Source organism: Perognathus longimembris, chromosome 2 (assembly GCF_023159225.1).
Source record: "Perognathus longimembris pacificus isolate PPM17 chromosome 2, ASM2315922v1, whole genome shotgun sequence".
Taxonomy (NCBI): domain Eukaryota; kingdom Metazoa; phylum Chordata; class Mammalia; order Rodentia; family Heteromyidae; genus Perognathus; species Perognathus longimembris.
Window position 1 is genome coordinate 143515001 of NC_063162.1, and position 22161 is coordinate 143537161.

The window sequence follows — 22161 nt, forward strand, 5'->3', positions numbered from 1 at the left end:
GACTCCATCTCAACTCATGCCCGCACCAGTGAACGCCAGTCACCCCAGCAACACTGGCAATGCACAAGGAGGAAGATGTAGCCCAGACAAGCCTGGACATAAACCAAGGTCCTACACTGAAAACAACCAATGCAAAGTGGCGCTGTGGCTCAAGTTTTAGGGTGCCTGCCTGGCAAGCAGGAAGCCCTGAGTTCCATCCCTGCTACTACGATAAACGGAGGAGGAAGAGGCGGAAAGGGAAGAGGAGAAAAAGAAGCAGCAGCAGCAGTTTAAACCTAATCCTTAAGGATGGCTCCCATCTAGACTCTTACCTGAAATTCATTCTGTCCTATCGGAACGCATGAATCTTCATCCCTCTCTCCTTGTGAAATGTCTCATTTCTGTGGTACAGAATGGGGCTTTGCCATTCTATAAATATACATAATGTATGATTTCCTCTTTTGACTCTGGAACCTAAACAGCAGATTATGTTCCCCAAACTCCATAAAAACCGTAATTTAGTGGCCGTGGCACTCCTAAAGAATTTCATTCTAAATATAGAGAGATATTCCTCTACAGCAAAAAAAAAAAATATGCCCAGCAACTTCATCCTAATATATAATTAAATCCTCTGGATACTTTGCAGTGATGTTTTATGGCTTATTTTGAGTGTTCATATTTTATTAGAAAATTATAATTTTCTTCTAAATAGGAGTTTTTACAAGGCTTGAATTATGATGGCTGGCTTCATGTTTCAACTATAATTAAAACAGTGAAAAGAAGTAGCTTAGCCGCACAGAGCATATGTGTTTCTGAACAGTGCTAGATCTTGTTAACCCCTGTTTCTATGTCCCTGGGCCCCTGGGGCCAGAACCACATGAATCAACTCTAGGACACCATTTGGGACCACTCAAGGAGGGGTGTTGCCTAGGGAGAAACAAAGACTCTTCTTCAGAAAAGTCTTCTTACCATGTCACCCCACTCTACACCCCCACGTCCTCTTCATCCACAAAAAAAAGGATTCCCTTTCTAATCAGGGCTGGGGTCTAGCTGAAGAAATTCAGAGTTTAAACACAGTGCCATTTACTGAAGCAAAAATGGACTAGAACCCCATAGAAGACTGCGGGTAGGCATGCTGATGGTGCGGTCACGTGCCGGGAGCCTTTAGTCTTTTATAGGTCTTAATGATTAGGCTAAGGACATGCACATAATTATGACTATTACTGAGAATTGAGAGGGCATTGCCACGTGGTACCCGATATAAAAGATTCTATGGTATTGCTAAAAAAATGGAAGGGCATTTTTCTGTGTGCCAATACTAGGGCTTGAACTCAGGGCTTGTGTGCTGTCCCTTAGTGTTATACATACATATAGATAATCTTATTCTTTCTAGTGGATGGATAAAATGCCATTGTGTATACACAATGCATTGTATTGATCTACTCATCCATTGTAGGGCCTCACTTGGCTATTGTGAATAGTGTAGCAGTGATCGCAGCTGTGCAGGTGTCTTTACTGTAACCTACCTTGTAATGTTCCCAGGGGTGGTATGGCTGGGTTATAGAGAAGGTCTATGTTCTTTTTTGATAAGCCTCTGAACCGCCTTCCAGAGTAGTTGTACTCGTTTACATTCCCACCAACAGTACAACAGGGTTCCTCTGTCTCCCACATCCCTGACAACATTTGTTGTTGTTTGAGTTCTTGATGTTGGCCAATCTAACTGAGGTGAGATAGAATCTCGAAGTTGTTTTGATTTGCATTTTCTTTATAAAGGCCGGGGAGGTCGAACATGTCTTCATGTGTCTGTTTGCCATTCTTCTTCTGAGAAGTCTCTCTTAAGCTCCTTTGCCCAGTGTATTGATTAGTGTAATAGATTTGGGGGTGTTAACTTTTTGAGTTCCTTGTATATTTTGGCTACTAGGCCTTTGTTGGATGTCTTGCTGGTAAAGATCTTCTAGTCTCTCCACTATCTTTTTTAGTTCAGTAACTATGTCCTTCACTGTGAAACTTTTTTATTTTCATTTAATCACATTAGTCAATTCTGTCTCCTTTTTGCTGTTCCCTTGGGACTCTTTTCAAAAAGTTCCTACTTATGCCTATCAGTTCTACTGTTTCTCCCACTCCATCTTGAAGTAGTTTCATGTCTCTTACCTTTTTGATCAAAGCTGGTGCTCTACCACTTGAGTCACAGTCCTCCTTCCAGCTTTTTGTTGGTCAGTTGCTGATAAGAGTCTCACAGACTTTCCTGTCAAGGGATGGCTTTGAACCATGATCCTCAGATCTCAGCCTCCTAGTAGCTAGGAGTATAGGCGTGAGCCACCAGCACCCCACTTATAACTAAGTTCTTAAAATGCATCTAAGTGTTCTAAAGGGAGACCTATACACGGCCAAGCAGCACAGACCCAGGGACCTACACAACAGAAAATACTTGGCTCACACTTGAGACTGGAGGCATAAGCTCGGGGCGCTGGCCGAGCTGCATCATCTGCGAGCTCCTTCCTTGGCCTGTGGATCGCCATCTTCTCCTGGTCAATGTGAATGTCCTCATCACCTCTTCTTGGAAAGACACTAATCATATTAGATTGGGGGCCCATCCTCATGACCCTCATTTTACTTTTCTTACTGTTTTAAAGGCACTTAATTCCAAATGTAGTCACACCCTCTCGCTGCCAGGGTTAGGACTTCACTGAATGAAGTGGAAGCAGGCAGAGAGATACAAAAAACTCAGCCTATGACACAGGAGTTACACATTCAACCAATGTTTGTTGACTGAGAAAATAACCTGAACCAATGCTAGAAAACAGAAACACTGTAGCAGATGAGCTGTTGGAAACAGCTCTGCTCGCAAAAGCTTTGGGAGAACTCTCCTTTCCCCACTCCCTTTTCTCCCCACTCACACCCCTAAAAATCCAGACACATGAGCCTCCCCATTCTGGGCTGAACCCAACCAATCCAGCTCTACCAACCTTCTGTAATGAAGTTCAGGCCCAGCTCTCAGTCCTAGGATGGATGAACCACATCCAGAAGCCAGCGCTGCGCATTCCTGGAGGGACCCTCTGTCAGTGGGGGACAGCAGAGCACCCAGGGGGCTGGGCCGTTTCTATGGTGACAGCAGCTGTGACTGGGCAGAATTGGGGCAACAGATCTGGCCCCTAGGCTGCGAGTCTTCAGTCATCACCCAGGAGTATTTGTGGCTTTCTTCTGCATCTCGCAAGCGAAATCTAAGCTTGGATCATTAGAGAACTCTAGTCAGGGTGTTTATCAGGAACTTGGATTGTCACACAGGTGGCTTTGGATATGTGTGTGTCCTAAACCTGTGCTTGGTATTTTCCATCAGGCATCGGGTTTGGAGCCCAAGCCGATAGCCAACAGCATCCTGTTCTTGCGTGGTAAGAGATGGGAAGAGGTCAGAGGAGTCCTGACATCTGCTTTCAGTCCTGAAAAGCTGAACGAGGTAAGACACTGCACACACACACACACACACACACACACACACACACACACACACACTGTTTCCTCTCTGCATATGATGGGGGGCCGGGCCAGGGTCACTGCTGGTCCCAGTAGCCCCCTCCCCCCACCCACCAGCCCCACTGGGCCTCACCTCTCTCTCAGGCAAAAAGCACTGGGTCTGGTGCTGTCTTCCATTCGGAACCTCCCGCAGGCCCCATTGCCATAAATGAATTGTGAGTCAACAGAGCATACGGAGATATAATACCCCGCCTGTGTCCTGAGCAGCTACTCGGGCCCAGGAGAAAACTGGGACCATGTTTCTTCTACTTCCTTCTATAATAATCCCCTGGGGTGACTGTGTATGTGCAGGTTCTGACTCAGGAAGTCTAAGAGCTTGCCTCTCTCTCTCTCTTTCTCTCTCTCTCTCTCCCCCTCTCCCCCATTTATCTTTTTAGTTTCGTGTGTGTGTGTGTGTGTGTGTGTGTGTGTGTGTGCCAGTGCCAATACTGAGGTTTGAACATTCTTGCTTATCTTTTTCTGCTCAAGGCTGGTGCTCTACCATTTAAATTACACCTCCCTTTCTAGCTTTTGCCAGTTACGTGAAGATAAGAATCTTGGATTTGTTTGCCTGGGCTGGCTTCTAACTGCAATCCTCAGATCTTAGCCTCCTGAGAAGCTAGGATTATAGACATGAGACACTGATACCTAGCTCTGTCTCTCTGTCTCTGTCTCTGTCTGTCTGTCTGTCTCTCTCTCTCTCTCTATCTCTCTCTCTAGACAAAGCCTAGCTATGTAGTCCAGGCTGGCCTCAAACTCTCAATCCTCCTGCCTCAGCCTCCCAAGGCACTGAGATTACAGGCATATACCACCATCCTTGGCTGGAAGTTTGCGTTTCTAACCGCTTGTGGGTGGTGAGTGATATAATGAGTGATGTCAAGTGAAGCCCACTCTACATAATAAGGAAACAAAAGCAAGCGCTGAATCAAGTCTTTGTCTGGAGGTGAGGGCTGAGGAAGCTTAAATGACTAGCTGGATGCACAAACACCACCAGTGTTTCAGGGCCTTGGGTTCTTCTTGTTTCTCGACCAATGGCTGCCCTTCTCCTCCCAGCTCACACTCTCTAACCTCTGGTCCTGTCAGCTGGCCTGGTGGGCTCTTCAGATGCAAGCTGGCACTGTCGGTTGGTGAGACGGCTGCAGGAACTCTGGAGCGAGGGCTTGGCTCCTCTGATGTGGAGTGATAAAAGGACTTCCTCAATTTGAGTCCAGTGACATGCACAGCCTCAACCGTCCACCATGTCTGCCCTGCAGTGTGAGTGCTTTGCTTCAGCAACAGAAGCTCCACTCAGCTTGTTCTGGAGGCGCTCTGCACAAGTCCCCCAAAGAGGAGCCGAGGGCCTGCACAGGTCCTGCTGCTATCAGATACGCTCAGAAGCCAGCGAGCCCGCCATTTTGAATATCATTCTCCTCAGAGGGCTGCGGGCACCACTGTGCACGCAGCCAAGTGTGTCGGGCATCAGCCTAGGGGCCCTGTGTATAGGAAGACGCTGGAGAGCAGAAGCCTGGGAGACAGATGCTGTATTCCTACCACCTCCATTTTACAGAGGAGGAAACTGAGCCCAGAAAGAATACAGTGCCCCAGTCACACAGCTAGCAGGTTGCAGAGCCAAGATTAGAATTCAGCTTCCAGGTTCTCTTTACCCATTCAACTGCTTTTGACCTACATGAGAGTTTCAGGTTTTAGGTAGAGGAAGGAAAAAAAAATGTCCTCCTGTCTCACCTGTGTGAGAAACTGAGCCTTGTTCAGGTGAGTGTACTATTCCTTTAACCCAAATGGGGCACTCACAATCTCTCCCAGGAATGGGATGGAATATTCCACGGAGTGGCCCACAGTCTGTGTATGCTCAGTCTCTGTTACCCAGGCTCGGTGGGCTAGAGGTGAGGGAGGAGAGGACCCGGCAGCCAACCTCAGCCACAGGTTCCCATTGGAGACATGTTGGAAAACCTTTGCCTGAGTTTCTCCTTGAAATCTGGATTTGGGTGACTTGGTTCAGGGACAGCCTGAGCTGGTTTTCCAAGCTCCTTAGGAAATTTGAATAGAAACCCAGCCTGAGAAGCTCTACAAGGAGGGATCCCTGCAAGGGAAGGCAAGTCAGGGAGCCTCCTGCCTCTGCCTCTGCCGGAGCCATCACCCCACCCTACATGAGTGTGTGCAAAGCACGGTCATGCACCTCGTGTGCAAGCTGCACCGGGGTTGCCTTCATCCCAGCCCTCCCCAACATGCAGTCTCCCAGTTCCTCCTTTGGAAGTGATCATTTCCAGCACTGCAGAGGTACACAGAACCTCAGTAAGAGACGAGGGCATGGGGGGAGAGGGAGAGGGAGACAGAGACCCAGGCACAGAGAGTGACAAGCTAGAGAGATACAGACAGAGAGACATGGAGACAAGTAGAGATGGAGACACACAGACACAGAGACACAGAGAGACACAAAGAGTGATACAGAGACAGAAAGAGATAGACAAGAGACACACAGATAGACTAAAGACAGACACACAGAGACATAGGCAGACACAGAGAGAGACAGAGACATATAGATAGAAATAGAAATAGAGATGGGGGAAAGGCAGAGAGAGGAAGAGAGAAGGAGGGAGAGGAAGAGTGTGAGGGAGAAGAAGGGAAGCGACATGGAGAAATTTCAGACAGGAACTCCCCAGATGGTGCTCTATGTTGTTCTCCTCCAAATAGTTGCATGTAGGCCCTTGGATTTCCATTCCAAAGAAGCCCATTGGCACAGAATGGGGGCAAGCGGACCGCTGATGTCCTCCTCTCTCTGAGCGCTTAGGCCTGGTGAGTTTAGGGGGCTGGGGAGTATCTCAGGAGATCATGGGGATACAGCTGGCTGTGCAGGTCGGGAGCTCAGATCAGGGAAGGGCAGGAGGCCCCAGGGGCATGTTGAGAACAGCTATGGAGGAAAGGTAGGGGGTGGGGAGGAGGAAGGGGCTGGGTGGAGGACCCTCAGGGAGCAAGGGAGAAACCTACAAAGTCGACTTAGGAAAAGTAAGCCAAGATGGAATGCAGGAGAACGTGAAAAAGAAAAGAATTTCAAGGAGGAAGGAGAAAGCCATGGTTTTAAATGCTGTTAAACTGGTGAGAAGGTTTCACGCTCCATAGGCCATGGGCCTGTAGTTTGTTCCCACCCCCTACATGAATGGTGCCCCCTATATGAATGGTGCCTACTGTGTCTGAAGGAGGCAGCGCTTGCTTTTCTTTTCTTTCTTTTTTTTTTTTTTTGCCAGTCCTGGGCCTTGGACTCAGGGCCTGAGCACTGTCCCTGGCTTCTTCCCGCTCAAGGCTAGCACTCTGCCACTTGAGCCACAGCGCCGCTTCTGGCCGTTTTCGTATATGTGGTGCTGGGGAATCGAACCTAGGGCCTCGTGTATCCGAGGCAGGCACTCTTGCCACTAGGCTATATCCCCAGCCCCCAGCGCTTGCTTTTCTGAACAAGAAAATCCTCACTCATTTTGAACCACACCTTAGGGTCCAAGATAGAACCAGAAGTGGTTTCCAGCCAGAGGAAGGGGGAAGGGGAGATGAAGGACAAGGTGGGCTGGCTGACTGACCAGTGTCTTATCACCTCTTTCCCCAATATAGCTAGCCCTGCTGGTTTCTAGATGTTTCCTTGGACTTTAGCCTACCAGCTGCTTTTGATCTCTAGGTTCTCACTGTGAGGCACCAAGAATCAGCATCAGCTTGTTAAATATCTATAATTCTAAGCTAGGTTCTGGTGACTTCTGCCTGTAGTCCAAGCTGATTGGGAGGCTGAGATCAGGAAGATGGAAGTTCAAGGCCAGCCTGGGCAGAAAAGTTCATAAGATTCACTTTTCAACCCATAGTTGCGTACAGTGATGTGCACCTGTTATCCCAGACTTTGTGAGAACTGAGATTGGAGGATTGTGGGTGCAGGCTAGCCCGGCCTGGGGGGCGGGGGGTTGGAGGGTGGAGATACTTCAAGAGTCCATACCCATAAAGGGCATGGATGCTGTGGCCTATACCTATAATCCCCACAGCAAGGGAAAACCTAAAATAAGTAGATCAAGGCCCAGGGTCAAGCCCAGACTGGAAGTGAGACCCTATCTAACCCATGAACAACAAGCTAGAGGAGCAGCTCTGCGGGGGCTGACACCTCCTTCCCCAATAAGTGCCAACTTAGCAAGTGTGAGACCTTGAGTACAAGCCCCAGTACCAGAAAATAATCCCTCATTATCATCACCCCGAACCATACAGAATCAATATGTCTTAGAGTAATTGAGAACCTATAGTCTTTACAAACTCCCTGCCTGCTTCTGCTGAGAGCCAGCAGGCCCAGCTCCTGTGTATTTTGTGTTCTGCTGTTGGACTCTTACTGTCTCAAACGCGCTGCATTCCCAGGCTGAGGGCCAGGCGCCAGGCCTTGCCACTCTTTTCCTTCTTTATTCATCACTAGCACTAACATTCCATGTAACTTACTTTTGTATTATGCCTCCTGGATGTGAGCGTCAGGGAGAACCAAGTTTTTTCTTCTTCACCTTTATCTGCACATACCAGAGACATGATAGGTACTCAATAATGATCACTGAGTGGAAGGGGAAGACTCAGAAAACGGACAAGCTTTCTGCCTATTCCAAGTCATGACATCCAACAAGATCAATGATGACAAATAAAAGAGAATTTGTTGTTGTTGTTGTTGTTGTTTTTCCAAGAGAAAGCTAAAGCTAGGCATCAGCAGCAACTAACTATGCAGGAAGCTGAGATCTGAGGATCACAGTTCAAAACCAGCCTAAGTAAACAAATCCATAAGATCTCACCTCCAGTTTAACCAGCAAAAAGGCACAAGTGAAGGTGTAGCTCAAGTAGTAGAGCACCAGCCATGAGGCAAAAAGCCAAGTGAGAGCACAAAGTCCTGAGTTCAAGCCCTAGAGCATGGACACAAAGAAAGAAAGAAGGAAGGAAGGCGGGAAAGAAGGAAGGGAAGAGAGAGAAAGAGAAAAAAAGAAAAGGAAAACAAAAGGAAAGAAGAGAAACAAAGCAAAGCTAAAACTAGGCCTGGTGGTATACTTGAGAGGCTAAAGCAAGAGAAGGACAAGATCAAGGCCAGGCTGGGCTTACCTAACAAGACAAAAAAGGAAGAAGTTAAATGAGAGGAAGTGACAAGCTATTGGCTTTGTCTTTAGAGAATCCCAGGTGTGTGCATATAAAAGCAGAAGATGCAGATCCCAACCACAGAGGAGGTGAAGGCCTGAGAGACGCTGCCCACAGCACAAGCTGCCGGGCCTTCGCCTCTTTTCCTGGAAGTGACTATAAATTAGCAGCATCTCTAGACCCTTCTGAATTCCTGAGAGGCTTTGGGGCTTTTACCATCAAACTTCAGAGTGAATTTTTAAAGTAAAAGTCTGTTTTCCTTCAGAATTCTGAGGCTTTTCCTTTTACAACCTTGGGAGCTATGTCTCTCTTCCTGTGACTCTAAGTGCTGTTAATATCAACAGGTCTGGGAGGCATTATCTTTATTGATGTAATATTAGGTAGCCTCAATCAGCATTATTTCATGAGATCGTATGTGTGTGCATGTGTGTATAGCATTTATGTGTGTGCCTACATATCCATATACATGTGTGTATGGCATATGTTCATGTATGTATAAAGAGCACATATACATATATGTCTGTGTGTATGGTATATGTTCATGTGTTTGCATGTACGTGTGTGTGTGTGTGTGTGTGTGTGTGTGTGTGTGTGGTGCTGGAGCCAAATATCTATTTAATTGGTTTTTGGCTTTAATCTTAACAGGGATAGGATAGTATGTAGAGATAGAGAGCCAGTAACAATTTGATGGCCGCATCCCCGATTTGGGGGGCTGAGACCATTAGAATCATAGTCTAGTGATTGATGAATTATTGATATTTATGTGGAAGGATTGATCAGCATTGCTGGGGAAGCAATTTATTTGCTTGGGAAACTTTACTTGGTTAAACTGTCAGACCTTCCACCCCATTCCCCCAGGGAATTAATGTTTTTTAAAAAGGGCAACCAAGAGATTTATTTAGATTTCTATAACCTGTTCCCTCCTCCGCCCGCCCCCCTGCCTCGCCCCCGCCACTGGATTCTTTACCAAAGACTGTGAGTGACAAATCCTGGGATTGGATAAAACTTTCTTAGGAAGCAGGAAGTAAACATTTTAATTTCAGGAACCAACATTGACGCTAAATTAGTCCTTCTCTGAGGGAAACATATAAAATAACAAGGTCCCATGGGGACGCAGGTTAGTTTTTATTTTTAACCAGAATAATCCATCTGAAAGGGGAGAATCCGGTGAAATCTCTACATTTGTGTATTCCTCTAAGCAACTCTGGCTTGAAAAGCAGTATGTCAATAGGAATAACTTTTAGAGACTCTTCTAAGTTTCTGAGTCCACATGAAAGTAGCAGGTGAACACACTAAGGAGAAATGAATCTAAGCTTTCCTGAACTGATGCTGAACTCCACGTGACGCATGGCTACTGCGATGACTTGGCTCTTCCAAAGGCGCTGTGGGAGCTAGTAGAATTTCTAAGAGGCAGGGCCTGGTTGGAGGTCTTGAGGTCATTGAGAGTATCTCGAGGTCATTGAGAGTATCTCGGCCTCGGCCTCGGCCTCTCCTTTTGCTTCCTGGCTGGGCAGTAAACAGTTCTACTCTGCCATGCACTCCTGCCATGATATTCTGCCTCCTCACAACTTTAAAGCAATGGGGCCAATTATATGGACCAGAACCTCCAAAATTGTGAGTCAAACTAAACCTTTCCTCTGTATAAATTACTCCAGATTTTTTTTTTTTTTTTTTGCTGCTCTTAGAGCTTCAACTCAGGGGTTAGGTGTCATCCCTGAGCCTTTGTGCTCAAAGCTAACCCTTCATCCCTTGAACCACAGCTCTACTTCTTATCCCAGACATTATTTTTAGAGTGACAGAAAGCTAACACAACTACCAAGGAGAAGGATTTGAAATTATGGAGGATGAAAAGGCCCCTATGAACAAATAATTTAATGAGCTATTGGAAACCATCTTTGAGATTCACCGTCAACTTGAGCACATTAAAGAATTCTGTTTCACTTTGTTTATTCTGGGTTCAAAGACGTCTTCAAAAGGTGAGAACAGTTAATTATTGAGAGAATTATTAAAAGAAACAAGGCTAGTGAGTTCTAGACTTTTGAAGCTAGCTTCTGCGTTGAACCTCCTTTCCTACTAACTTCCAGGTGAAGCTAAGCTCGAAACCAAGTGAAGCATGAGTGCAATCCACTATTAGCTTTGTGTCCCTGCAATAAAATACTTGACTTAGCTAATTTACAAAGAGAAAAGACTTGTTTAGCTCACAGTTTTGTAGGCTCAAAGACAAAAACCAGGGAGCCCTACTGGTTTGTTCTCCAGGGAGGAAAAGATGATGAAATCACATCATACCAGAGTGTATGTAGGAACAAAGTGGTCCCATCCGGAACCAGAGAGATAGGGGGGGGGGGGGCAGGGATGGAGACTAGAGTACCTCCAGTCCCCACTGAAAGCATGCTCCCAATAACCTAAAGACCTCCCATGAAGTCCAACCCCTTAAAGGCCCACATCCCTTCTAGAATCGCCACTCTGAGGACCCAGGATTTATATATGAACCTTCACGTGCCCAAACCATTTCAGGTAGCTTGCATGCCCTTGGGTCCTGACAGCTCGAAATAAACAATGGGGATCGCCTTATTCAGCCAAGGTCTGACGAGGCCATTGAGCACACGTGATAAAAGGCCATTCAACTCCTAGATGAGAAGCGGGGGGTGTCTGTGTCACTGAAGAGCGAGTGAGCGCCCACATCTCAGTGCCTGGGCACCCACTCTCCACCGTAGCAGACAAACAGGGGAGGGGCTGGCATCTCTCAGAGCACAGAGAATCTGGTTCTCTGCCTAATTTTTCACTTTCATCCAGATGTTTCCTGTCAGGAAGGCACGGTCAGTAATGTATGAATCTTAGCGACAGAGGCAGATGTGCTTATTATTCCCAATAGGCCTTTCCTGCCTCAGAGAAAAGACATATTACTCAAGAATGACTACAATTTTTTTTTTAAAAAAAATTTTCTTCAGTTGGTCTAGCCAGCTTAGAAACAAATGGATAGTGACGACCATTTCGGTGCAGAAGTCTTTGCAGAATTACAGTCCTCATCACAGTTCTGTTTGGTCTTTAAATTTCCCCTGGAAACTCTTCAGACAGTCACGTGCGAGGCCTTCTAAGGCAGAGCACGCGTCTCCAATAATGTAGACCAAGCAGCTTGCTCTACACCAGCCGCAAGCAGTCTATTTTTTCATATCTGCTTTTATTTCTTAATCCTTCTGAACAATAAAAATGAAAGTCATTATAACCAAGTGTGGCTGTGGTAATAAATACTTCAGAATCTAAAAATACATTGTCCTTGTCTGACCAGTTACCCATTTTCCAGAATGTCTGGGTATTTATCTAGCAGCAAGAGACCATTATCTGGTGACACAGTTGTATTCCACTGACACCTAATCTCCTAATTAAAATCGAGATAATGATGGACTGTTTAAATCCTAGTTCAAAAAAAAATGCTGCTTTTCCATTTACATTGAAAAGAAGACACACTCCTCATTGTAGGCACCCCATCCTGGGTTATAATATGGCTTGCCTTTGCCAGAATCATAATGTCATTCCAACTTCGCCGCTGGTTAAATCTAAAAGAGCATCTAAATGTGCCTCCTAGCTTGGCCGTTGCCTGGCAACGCCAGCAGCCACCTCCTCGTCAGGGTGAGTTCTAATTGGCCACAACTCTTGACAGGAGTCACTGACTTATTAGAAACGACACTTGATTATTCACGTAGATGACTGGAGCTGATACTTAGCTGGGAATTTTGCATCAAAATGAGTTGTGATTGTTTTTAATATCTGGATGGCTTTAATACCTGGTGTGGGGAAGGAAATAATAAGTTTCAGTTGCTAGAATTAATTTCCCATTTGTTAGTCAATAATTCAGAGTACATTAAGCCATTTTATTTGTCATTTTCTTTCATGCCAAATTGGTACGAAATAAACTAACCTTCAGTAGTTTACCCTTACCAACTCAGAAAAACGCCCTTTGACAGCACTTCCAAAACACTGTTGCCCATAGCTTTACTGTATTCATCCAGCTTTCCATTACTGTAACAGATATCTGACATAATCAACTTCCTGTTTTGGAGGTTTCAGCCTGTGAACAACTGGGCATGTTGCTTTTAGGTTTCTGTTAGGGGGAGAGGCACATCATGATAAAGCTCATGGCAGAAGGAAAAACACCCCCTTCAGTAGCAGAAAGGAAGTGGTTTAAAAATTCCCTTTAAGGGCTAGGAATATGGCCTAGTGGCAAGAGTGCTTGTCTCGTACACATGAAGCCCTGAGTTCGATTCCCCAGCACCACATATATAGAAAATGGCCAGAAGTGGCACTGTGGCTCAAGTGGCAGAGTGCTAGCCTTGAGCAAAAAGAAGTCAGGGACAGTGCTCAGGCCCAGAGTCCAAGGCCCAGGACTGGCAAAAAAAAAAAAAAAATCCCTTTAAGAGCACACTCCCAATTACCTGAAGACTTCCCACTAGGCTCCACCCCTTAAAGGTTCCACCGCTTCCCTAGAGCACCAACAACTGAGGGCCAAACTTTCAACACAGGACAGCAAATGATAGTAATCAATTGAGCACCAACTAGAAATGTTAAATTCCTATGATCATACATATTTGCTGCTTCCCGCCTGTGAGAAGGTCACACTGGAGAAGGCTAACAAGGGACACAAATAATTTGTTATTGCATGATGACAAACAGTGGAAGTGGTGACAAAGCCCGTGGCCTGTTTGGAGGACTAGAAACCATAGTGGAAGCACCAGGAGGCTGAGCCCCCAAGAGGCTGCTGAGCTGAAAAGGTGACGCTGCTGAGAGAGAAGATGGCCGGCAGGTGGAACAGAGGCATCTGGACAGAGCATGCCAGAGCGAGCAAGTGGCGACTGCCTGGAACACCGTGTGCGTGGAAGGACTTCGTGAGAGGGAGCAGGCTGAGGCACATGGACGAGGCCCCTCTGCACTGGGGAAGCGTTTAGCACGCACTGCACTGGAGACGCAGGAGCTATTAAGCACTTGGAGCTGGAGGAGTGACCTGCTCCGAACGCTCCTGAAGGAGAAAAGATTCCATTTCAGCTGGTCAGCCTCCAAGAGGCCACCCATTCCCTAGACGCAGAAGGAGACTGATCCTTGCGGAGCAGATGAGGGGAAAGGCAAATCGTACCTCCGACTCTCCTCTTGGCTGTAGCGAATGGGGCCAGGCTTCCCGGGACCAGGGTGCCCATTTCTGCTGAGGCTCTTTCCTGCATCTCTCTTCATGCATAGATAAATGAATCACCTGGGAAATGTGCCATCTACCTGTGAGCTCCATCTCAGTTTAGAAATGGAAGGCAGCCCACGTGTGCACGTACACACACTCACACTGCACAGTACATGTGCACATGCAGTATGGACTGAACAGTACACACATGCGCGCGCACACACACACACACACACAAACACACACACCTCTTCCTACATAGGAGCTATTTCCCTAGGCTTCAGAGAGATCACAGTCTCCCAACTACCAGACATCCAAAGGCTTAAAAATGATGGGAACTAAATGCTGGAAGTGGTGCTGTGGCTCAAGTGGCAGAGTGCTAGCCTTGAGCAAAAAGAAGCCAGGGACAGTGCTCAGGCCCTGAGTTCAAGTCCCAGGACTGGCAAAAAAACAAAGCAAAACAAAAATGATGGGAACTTTTTTTTCTTAAGTTTCAAAACCTAAGATCTGCATAGAGTGAACTTATAGCCTAGATGTGAATACACTGAAGGCAAAGAATTCTTTTTGCCCTGTTATTGGAAAGTAGAGTTCTGGAGTTCTCACTCTCATTAAACTATTGGAGCACACATTTAGCCACATTCCATCCTTCAGGTCCTCGTGGAGTTCCGAAGTCTGTGTGTCAGAAACACGGCAGACACTCTTTTAGGGATGAGATGGGTTGCTGTAAATGGTTGGGCCCCTTTCCCCATGGTCGCAACTCCAGGCTTACTGGCCCACTTTGGAATCACCCTGCGTCAGTAGAGAGGGCCACCGCAGCTGTTAGCTTGGGATGGGGACCCATAACTCAGCGAAGTTCAGATGCCATGCCCAAAGGAACAGATAGGACAGTAGCTTCCCAAAGTATGGCTCTCATATCTTTTCTTCCTTCCGTTTTCCCTTCCTTCCTTTCTTGTGATACTGGGGCTTGAACTCAAGGTCTTTAATTTGCTGAGCTGGTATTCTATTAACTTAAACCATTCTATCAACTCTTTTTGTTTTGGTTATTGTTGAAATAGGGTTTTGCTTATATGCCTAGATTGGCTTAGACTACGATCCTCCTATTTGTGCTTCCTGATGATGGAGTCTTGTGAACTCTTTTTTTTTCCTGGGCTGCCCTCAAACCATAGTTTCCTAAGCTGTGCATTCCAAGTATCTAGACTTAAAAGCTTGAGCTACAGTTCCCAGCCTGATCTCAGATCTTTCATTCAGAGACAGCTTTAGCAAACTATGTATATCCATGCAAAGCCAGAGAGCCTCCATCTACTGATGTGTCTGGAGGAATTTCTGTATCAAAATTCTCAAAAAACCCTCAGTCTATCAGTCATTGCTTAATTCAAGCCCCAGTATTGGCACCAAATAGGAGGAGGAGGAAGAGGAGAAAGAGGAGGAAGAGGAAGAGGAGGAAGAGGAGCAGACAGAAAGAGAGAAGAAAAAGAAAGAAGGGAGGGAGGGAGGGAGGGAGGGAGGAAGGAAGGAAGGAAGGAAGGAAGGAAGGAAGGAAGGAAGGAAGGAAGGAAGGAAGGAAGGACCCAGCAAAAAACAGGACTGGAGGTATGGCTCAGTGGTAGAGGTCCTGAGTTCAAATTCCAGTGCTGTCCAAAAAACAAATCTAGGTTCATAAATTATATACTAAAGTCCAAAGTAAGCAAAAACTTCCTTCTCTGAAGAATTTTCTCCCACGGCTGAGGATGGTTCTTTATCCTCAGCATGTACTGCTAATTACCAAATAGCTGCCCAACCACACATTTGGTGTCTCTCCACTAGGGAGCTACCAATGTGAGAATTGAGACAACCAAATGGAAAATTCTCTCCAAGCTTGGCTGCTGGACTGAAACTGTAGTCATCTTAAGATATTGTGGCAACATAGGACAGGCAGAGTGGCTTAGACAACAGACACTATTTTTCCACAGTCTTGAGAAAGCTGGTGAACAGAATTCTAGCATTGTTGGTTACTGACAAGGTCTCTTCTTAGCTGGTAGTTAGCCGCCATTTTGCTGTGTGTCCAGGGGGGAGGGGGATAGAGAGAAAAAGAGAGGGGAGAGAGAGAGACAGGAAAGGAGGAAAGAGGAGGAGAGAAATGGAGAAAAGGGGAACAGGAAAGAAAGGAAGAGAGAGGGGGAGAAAAGGGGGAGCAAGAAGGAGAGAGAAGAGAGAAGGGGAGACAGAGACAGTGATAAAGGGGGAGCGGGGGGGAGAAAGAGAGAGAAAGCCAATGTCTCTTCTTATAAGGCCATGAATCCTCTCTCTTATGGGGACCATAATCTTCTGGCCCCCTGGGGAGCCCCTCCCTCCAAATACAGCTACTCTAGGAACTAGAACAACTTAAGAATTTCAGACCATAATGATTCCCAAGAAGAAATCATTTTTTTCAAACTCACTAACATTAAAGTTTTATATGATCGTAAGTACAACATATGTGCATGTTGAAAAAAAAAAAAGAGCAGCACCAAAATAACAATCACGTTGTCCACAAAGACAAAAGCATCAAATGAGAGTCTTCCATTACGCTGGGTGAGGTGAAGCACTGTGTGTGTCCGTGTACATGCGTGTGCAAATGACCCGAGTGTCCACAGGCCGAGGGGAGAAACTGTGGGTTTGTCTAAAGATCTCGCAAGCCCATCAACCAGAGCTTTTGTTTGTATGCAACTCATGTAGCAATGAATATTCCATAAGTGCAGCGTGCAATGTAAGGAAGAAAGTCTGCAAGGATGGTTACTGGCCAACATACAGAGCATGCCTTGCTGTCTGTCTTGTGAGATTTGTCTCCACATTGCCTTTTAGAACCATTTTTCATATTACAGGCCCCATCTTATATCGCATTAACCCAAATCAAAATGTCATTATCCATTCCATTTGACAGACAGCAGGCAGAACAGAGGAGAAAATTGCAGTCACGTCAGCCAGCAGCAAAGCATTGTAGTCTGCAGCACGCGGAAGGAGCAGCGGGAGGCAGGCCTCTCTTTGCATTGTCCTGGCTGCGCATGCATTCAGTGGGGTGGGTGGCCATTAATACACAGGACATGCTTGCGGGAGTGGGGGGAGGGGGAAGGGCATCAATCAACTTTCATACTGCATCGCTTCTGTTACCTTAAGGAAGCTTCAAGTGTGATATTTCGAATTGTTTTCTTTGTTTTGCTTTGAGACAGGGCCTTAAGATGTAGCCCAGGCTGACTTCAAAGTCTTATTCATCTCCTGCACTAACCTCCTGAGTGCTGAGATTATAGGCTTGGCCCTCCCCATGTTGGGCCATAGTTGTTGTTTCTTTGGTTTTTGTTTTATTTTGCTTTATCATTACTATTTCTCTGAAATGTATCTTTAAAAATATCTCAGCATCTGGGATTTTGTTAAAATGGCATATTTGTACCTCTAAGCTTATTGAAATAATTGAGGGATGACTGAGGCACTGGTGTTCATGCTTGTAATGCTAGCTATGTGGGAGGCTGAGAGCTAAAAATCTTGATTCAGGGTAGCTGGGCAGACAAATCTGAGAAACTGTTATCTTAAAATAAGGGCAAATTGCTGGACACAAAAGGCATGGCTCAAGTGGTAGAGTGATTGTTGTGAGCGAAAAAACCAAGCAAGGCTTTAAGTCCCAGTACTGGTAACAAAGGAAAGAAGGATGGAGAGATGGAGGGAGGAAGAAGGGAAAAGAGGGAAGGAGAGAAGGAGCGAGAGGAGAGAAGGAGGGAGGGAAGGACACAAAGAGGGAGGGAGCAAGGGAAGAAAAAAGTCAGGGAAGTTAGCCACAGAAATGTAGCTTTGAGAGTACCAAGTTCCCCAAACATCAGAGAAATCTGAAATTTCTTGGGAGTGACCACTCAGGGCCCATTTACATACACATTTGCCAATAGATTATTAAATCAATGGTTTGTGGGAGTTTAGCAAAGAACATCTCCATAAAATAGTAGACACATTTACTAATAATAAATCGGGATCACCATACTCATTTCTTCTTTGGGTAGACTAGTATAGGCAGTTGAGGTAAGTTACATTTGTATTCAGGCTAATCTTTTAACAGTACCATTTAACAGTTACCATGTATTGGTAAACGGTGCCTGGCTGGGTATTTACCTAACTTCATGCATGGTTGGCCAAGGGATTTGGCTTTTAGTCTTTTTTTTTTTTTTTTTTTTTTTGCCAGTCCTGGTCCTTGGACTCAGGGCCTGAGCACTGTCCCTGGCTTCTTCCCGCTCAAGGCTAGCACTCTGCCACTTGAGCCACAGCGCCACTTCTGGCCGTTTTCTGTATATGTGGTGCTGGGGAATCGAACCCAGGGCCTCATGTATACGAGGCAAGCTCTCTTGCCACTAGGCCATATCCCCAGCCCGGCCAAGGGATTTGTAAAGATTCTGCAATTACCTAAAATAGCCACCTAGTAGAGGCCCCCAGGACTCTGCGCTGGGACCCGTGGCCATCTCCATGAGCTGAACACCTAGAAGGCGGGTGCACTCTCCAAGTGCCCAGATGGGTCCAGGGGAGAACAGCAAATGTTCTACACTCCAACCACCACCCCCAGAACAGAGAGGTCCCCTCTGCCCCCACCTGAGCCACAAGTCTGTCCTTAGATCAGTCAGCAATGGGGGGGGTGGGGGGGAGAGCTGGTAGGGATCTGTAACAGCGGGAGGGGTCCAACAAAGCCGTGTGCTCTCCCGGAATCTCACCAACAGCTGCCCACACTGGCCCGCTGTGTCACTCCCTGTGGTTTCAGCACAGTCTGGAGATTGCCCTGTTCAGAGCACTGTAGCCAGCCCATTCTAGACACAGATACAGTGGGACTACAGAGTCTTCTAACGGAGAGACCCCAAAGGGGCAAGGAATCAATTGCACAAAGCTATGGTGTGTGGGGGAAGACCTTGTGGTTTTTCAAGGACCTGAACCTCAATATTGGCTCGTGCTATCTATGTTCTGAAAAAGTCGGCATAAACCTGGCCTGGTGATTGATGTGCAGGGCACGACCACAGGAAGTGATTCATTGCCCGCTTACTGGTCCCACTTACAGGGCCACCCTTAGGTGTGACCCTGATTTTTTTTTTAAAGGAGTAATAAGGATAGAGTGATGTGTGAAAACAGCAGGAGGAATAACAGGAGGGATGGGGAATCATTGAGGAATTGGTAAGAAAAAAAAAAAAAAAGGCTGCCTGGGTGTTGGCTGTCACATGAAAATAGACAAAAATAAACAAAAGCCTGTGCCAGCCTGTACTAGTAGCACAGACACCCGCGATGTCCTTAGAACGGTTTTGGAGGTGTCAGTCTCTGATGGCTTGGCCGCTGGCTTTGGGCCTGTGGCAAGGCAGCGCATGAAGGCAGGAGCGCACGGCAGAGCCAGCCTGCCCACCTCAGGGTCAGAGGTGCAACAGAGCATGAGGGTAAGACAGGAGTTCCCCAGCCCCCCGAAGGGCTTGCTCCCCCAAACCTAAAGACCTTTTGCTGGGGCGGTCCTAAAGGCTTCACCACCACCCAACAAGTCTTTACCACATGGGCCTTTGAGAGATACACCTTCTCATAAGTAGATGAATAGTTTATCATTTTTCCATCGTCTCCAGGTTGAAGAGCAGAAAGTAGGTATTGTGTAACCAATGAAATGCATTCATTCATTCACTGAACAAGTAACTTCTATGTACCAGGTACTGTTCTAGATTCGAAGAAACAGCAAAAATAAGCAAATAGACAAAAAATCTCCAGAAATTAATATTTTAGGGTCAAAATAATCAAATCTAAAACCAGGTATGGTAGCTCACACCTCTAATCCTAGCTACTCAGAGATAGGAGACCCCATTTCCAAGGAGCGTGGTGGTGCATACCTGTGGTCCCAGCTACACAGGAGGACCGAACTCAGAAACAAGCCTCAGGTAAAAGCATGAGACCTATCTGAAAAGATAACTAAAGGAAAAAGGACTGGAGATGTGACTCAAGTGGTAGAGGATTTGCCTAGCAAGCAGGGGTTCAAACCCCAGTATCATTAAAAAAGAAAGAAAACAGTAAGATCTAAAACATAAGGTAGGGGCTGGGAATATGGCCTAGTGGTAAGAGTGCTTGCCTCATATACATGAAGCCCTGGGTTCGATTCCTCAGCACCACATATATAGAAAAGGCCAGAAGTGGCACTGTGACTCAAATGGTAGAGTGCTAGCCTTGAGCAAAAAGAAGCCAGGGACAGTGCTCAGGCCCTGAGTCCAAGCCCCAGGATTGGCAAAAATAAGAAATAAAAAAATAAGACATAAGGTAATAGTACCAAATATGTTTTCCATAACACTCAGAGCAATGTATGACAGCATGCTGCTTGAGCTATAACGCTGTTCTAAAAAGCGCAACAGTACAACGATCGCCCTCGACATTTCCAGCTTGGCCTTTCCAACATAGGAGAGAGAATTAAAGTTCATCTGGTGCCTGTCAGGCTCAGCAAAGAACTCTATCCACCTGAGCGAGCCCATGGGGGCCAAAGTAAGGGGCAGCGGGGAGAGAGCAAGGGAGGAGGGACGGAGGGAGCGACGAGGGAGAAGAAAAGAAGAGAAAAGAAAAATCCCCCATTGTAGAAGCTAGGTAACCACTGCACAGATGTTCATGAGAGTATTCTCAACACCTTTCTCTCTGTGCTAGAAACTTCCCCATAGTAAAAACATTTTAATATTAAGGAGAGAAGTTAACAATTTCTTCCTGTAGGTCAGTGCCTTGGGAGAGTCCCGAGGGGCTTCGTATTGGAAGGTTTGACCAACTTAGCCACCAGTGAAGAGCCACTCATCAGAACTGCTCTAAAAGAACTTGTGTGTGAAGAAGCTGAAGTGGAGCTGGGTGGCTCACCCCTATACACCTAGCTACTCAGGAGGCTGAGATCTGAGGATCGAGGTTCAAAGCCAGCCTGGGCAGGAAAGTCCGTGAGACTCTTATCTCCAATTAACCACCAGAAAACCGGAAGTGGCTCTGTGGCTTAAGTGGGAGAGCGCTAGCCTTGAAGTGAAGAGCTCAGGGACAGTGCCCAGGCCCAGAGTTCAAGCCCCATGACCAATCCAAAAAACAGAGAAGAAGAAGGTGAAATGGATGATTCCAGTACCTTTGGATGCCAGATTCTGTTTGAATCTGAAGTGGGAGTGGAACAAGCAAGCGTGGACTTGGGTTAGTTGCGGAGAGGGGCCATTAGGAGCGCTCTCTAGTGCTAACCACACGCGCCAGGTCGCAGTTCTAAGGATTTTACAAACACTTTCATACTGGCTTCATCCTACTCCCCTGAAATCCTTTCCTTTTGCCCCCACCCTACCTCCCCCCAAATGAAAGCTTGTTTAAGCTTAAAATGGATGTTTCCAGCTATGATATTAAAAAAAAAATCGTTGTGGATTTAGAACTTCTGTCTTAACTGTGTGAGACGCACCCTCAGAATAACCCTGTCATCGGCAGCCCACTGAGGCATGACCCCTGCCTGAGACCCTAATTCCACCTCTGTTCTCGTGATCAGATGATGCCCCTCATCAGCCAAGCCTGCCATCTTCTCCTGGCTCATTTGCAACGCAGCGCAGAATCCAGCGACGCCTGCGACATCCAGAGGTATGGGCTGCCCTGCCAGAGCTGAGGAGCCTCAGCCTTGAGAGGCTGCTTCTTGCAATGGTGCATAATTACTGGACAATTACCCTGGCAACAGCGAGCTGTGGAAATACAGGGAGCTCATAACAGCAGAGAGGGACTGACTAATGAAAAGAAATGAAGCCCCTTTAAAAGGTAAAAACAAAGTGACCAAAGCCGGGGGCCGTGTGGCCTGTTGAGAAAGGTTAGCCTGACCCTCCAGGGGTGGGGAGGGCCTTTCTGCATGTCACAGCAAGAGAAACGGTGACGCCCCTCCACATGAAAGCCACGGCTTCATGGGGGACACCAAATCTAAGTGACTGGCTGTTTTAAGCCAAACAACGGCTTGCAACAGGTCGCAAATAGAATGAAGAGCGCATTCCAGCCACAGCTGATGTGTGATTATCCTTGCTAAGAAAATAATAGCACCACCAACACCAACATTTACATTACACCATAGGTCAGTGGAGCCTGCTAGGTGGAAAGTGATAAGGTGGCTAGGCAGCTAGAAAAGCAAAATAAATAACTCCTAAGACCTTTCCATTTTCAGCCACTAGGATCAGAAGAAACCACATGGGTAGTCAGTCTTGTTTTGTTTTAACTGTAGCAAGGAAATCTGTAATCAATTGTAGGAATGGTCTTGATAAAAAGAAATCAAAGGAAGTGGCGTTGTGGTAGAGCAAAGTGGTAGAGTACTAGCCTTGAGTGAAAAAGCTCAGGGATAGCATGCAGGCCCTCAATTCAAGCCCCACAACTGAACAAGAAAGCAAGGAAGCAAGGAAGGAAGGAAGGAAGGAGGG

General features: G+C 46.5%; 1 protein-coding gene across 1 annotated transcript in view; it reads left to right on the forward strand.

The window, feature by feature from the left end:
* The window catches only part of Tbxas1 (thromboxane A synthase 1), a 136148-nt gene that overhangs the window by 65594 nt on the left and 48393 nt on the right, over positions 1-22161 (forward strand). Inside the window, exons 5-6 of the mRNA XM_048340327.1 lie at positions 3317-3433; positions 21258-21346. Of these exons, the coding sequence (XP_048196284.1) occupies positions 3317-3433; positions 21258-21346 (206 nt within the window). The remainder of the gene's footprint in view (positions 1-3316; positions 3434-21257; positions 21347-22161) is intronic.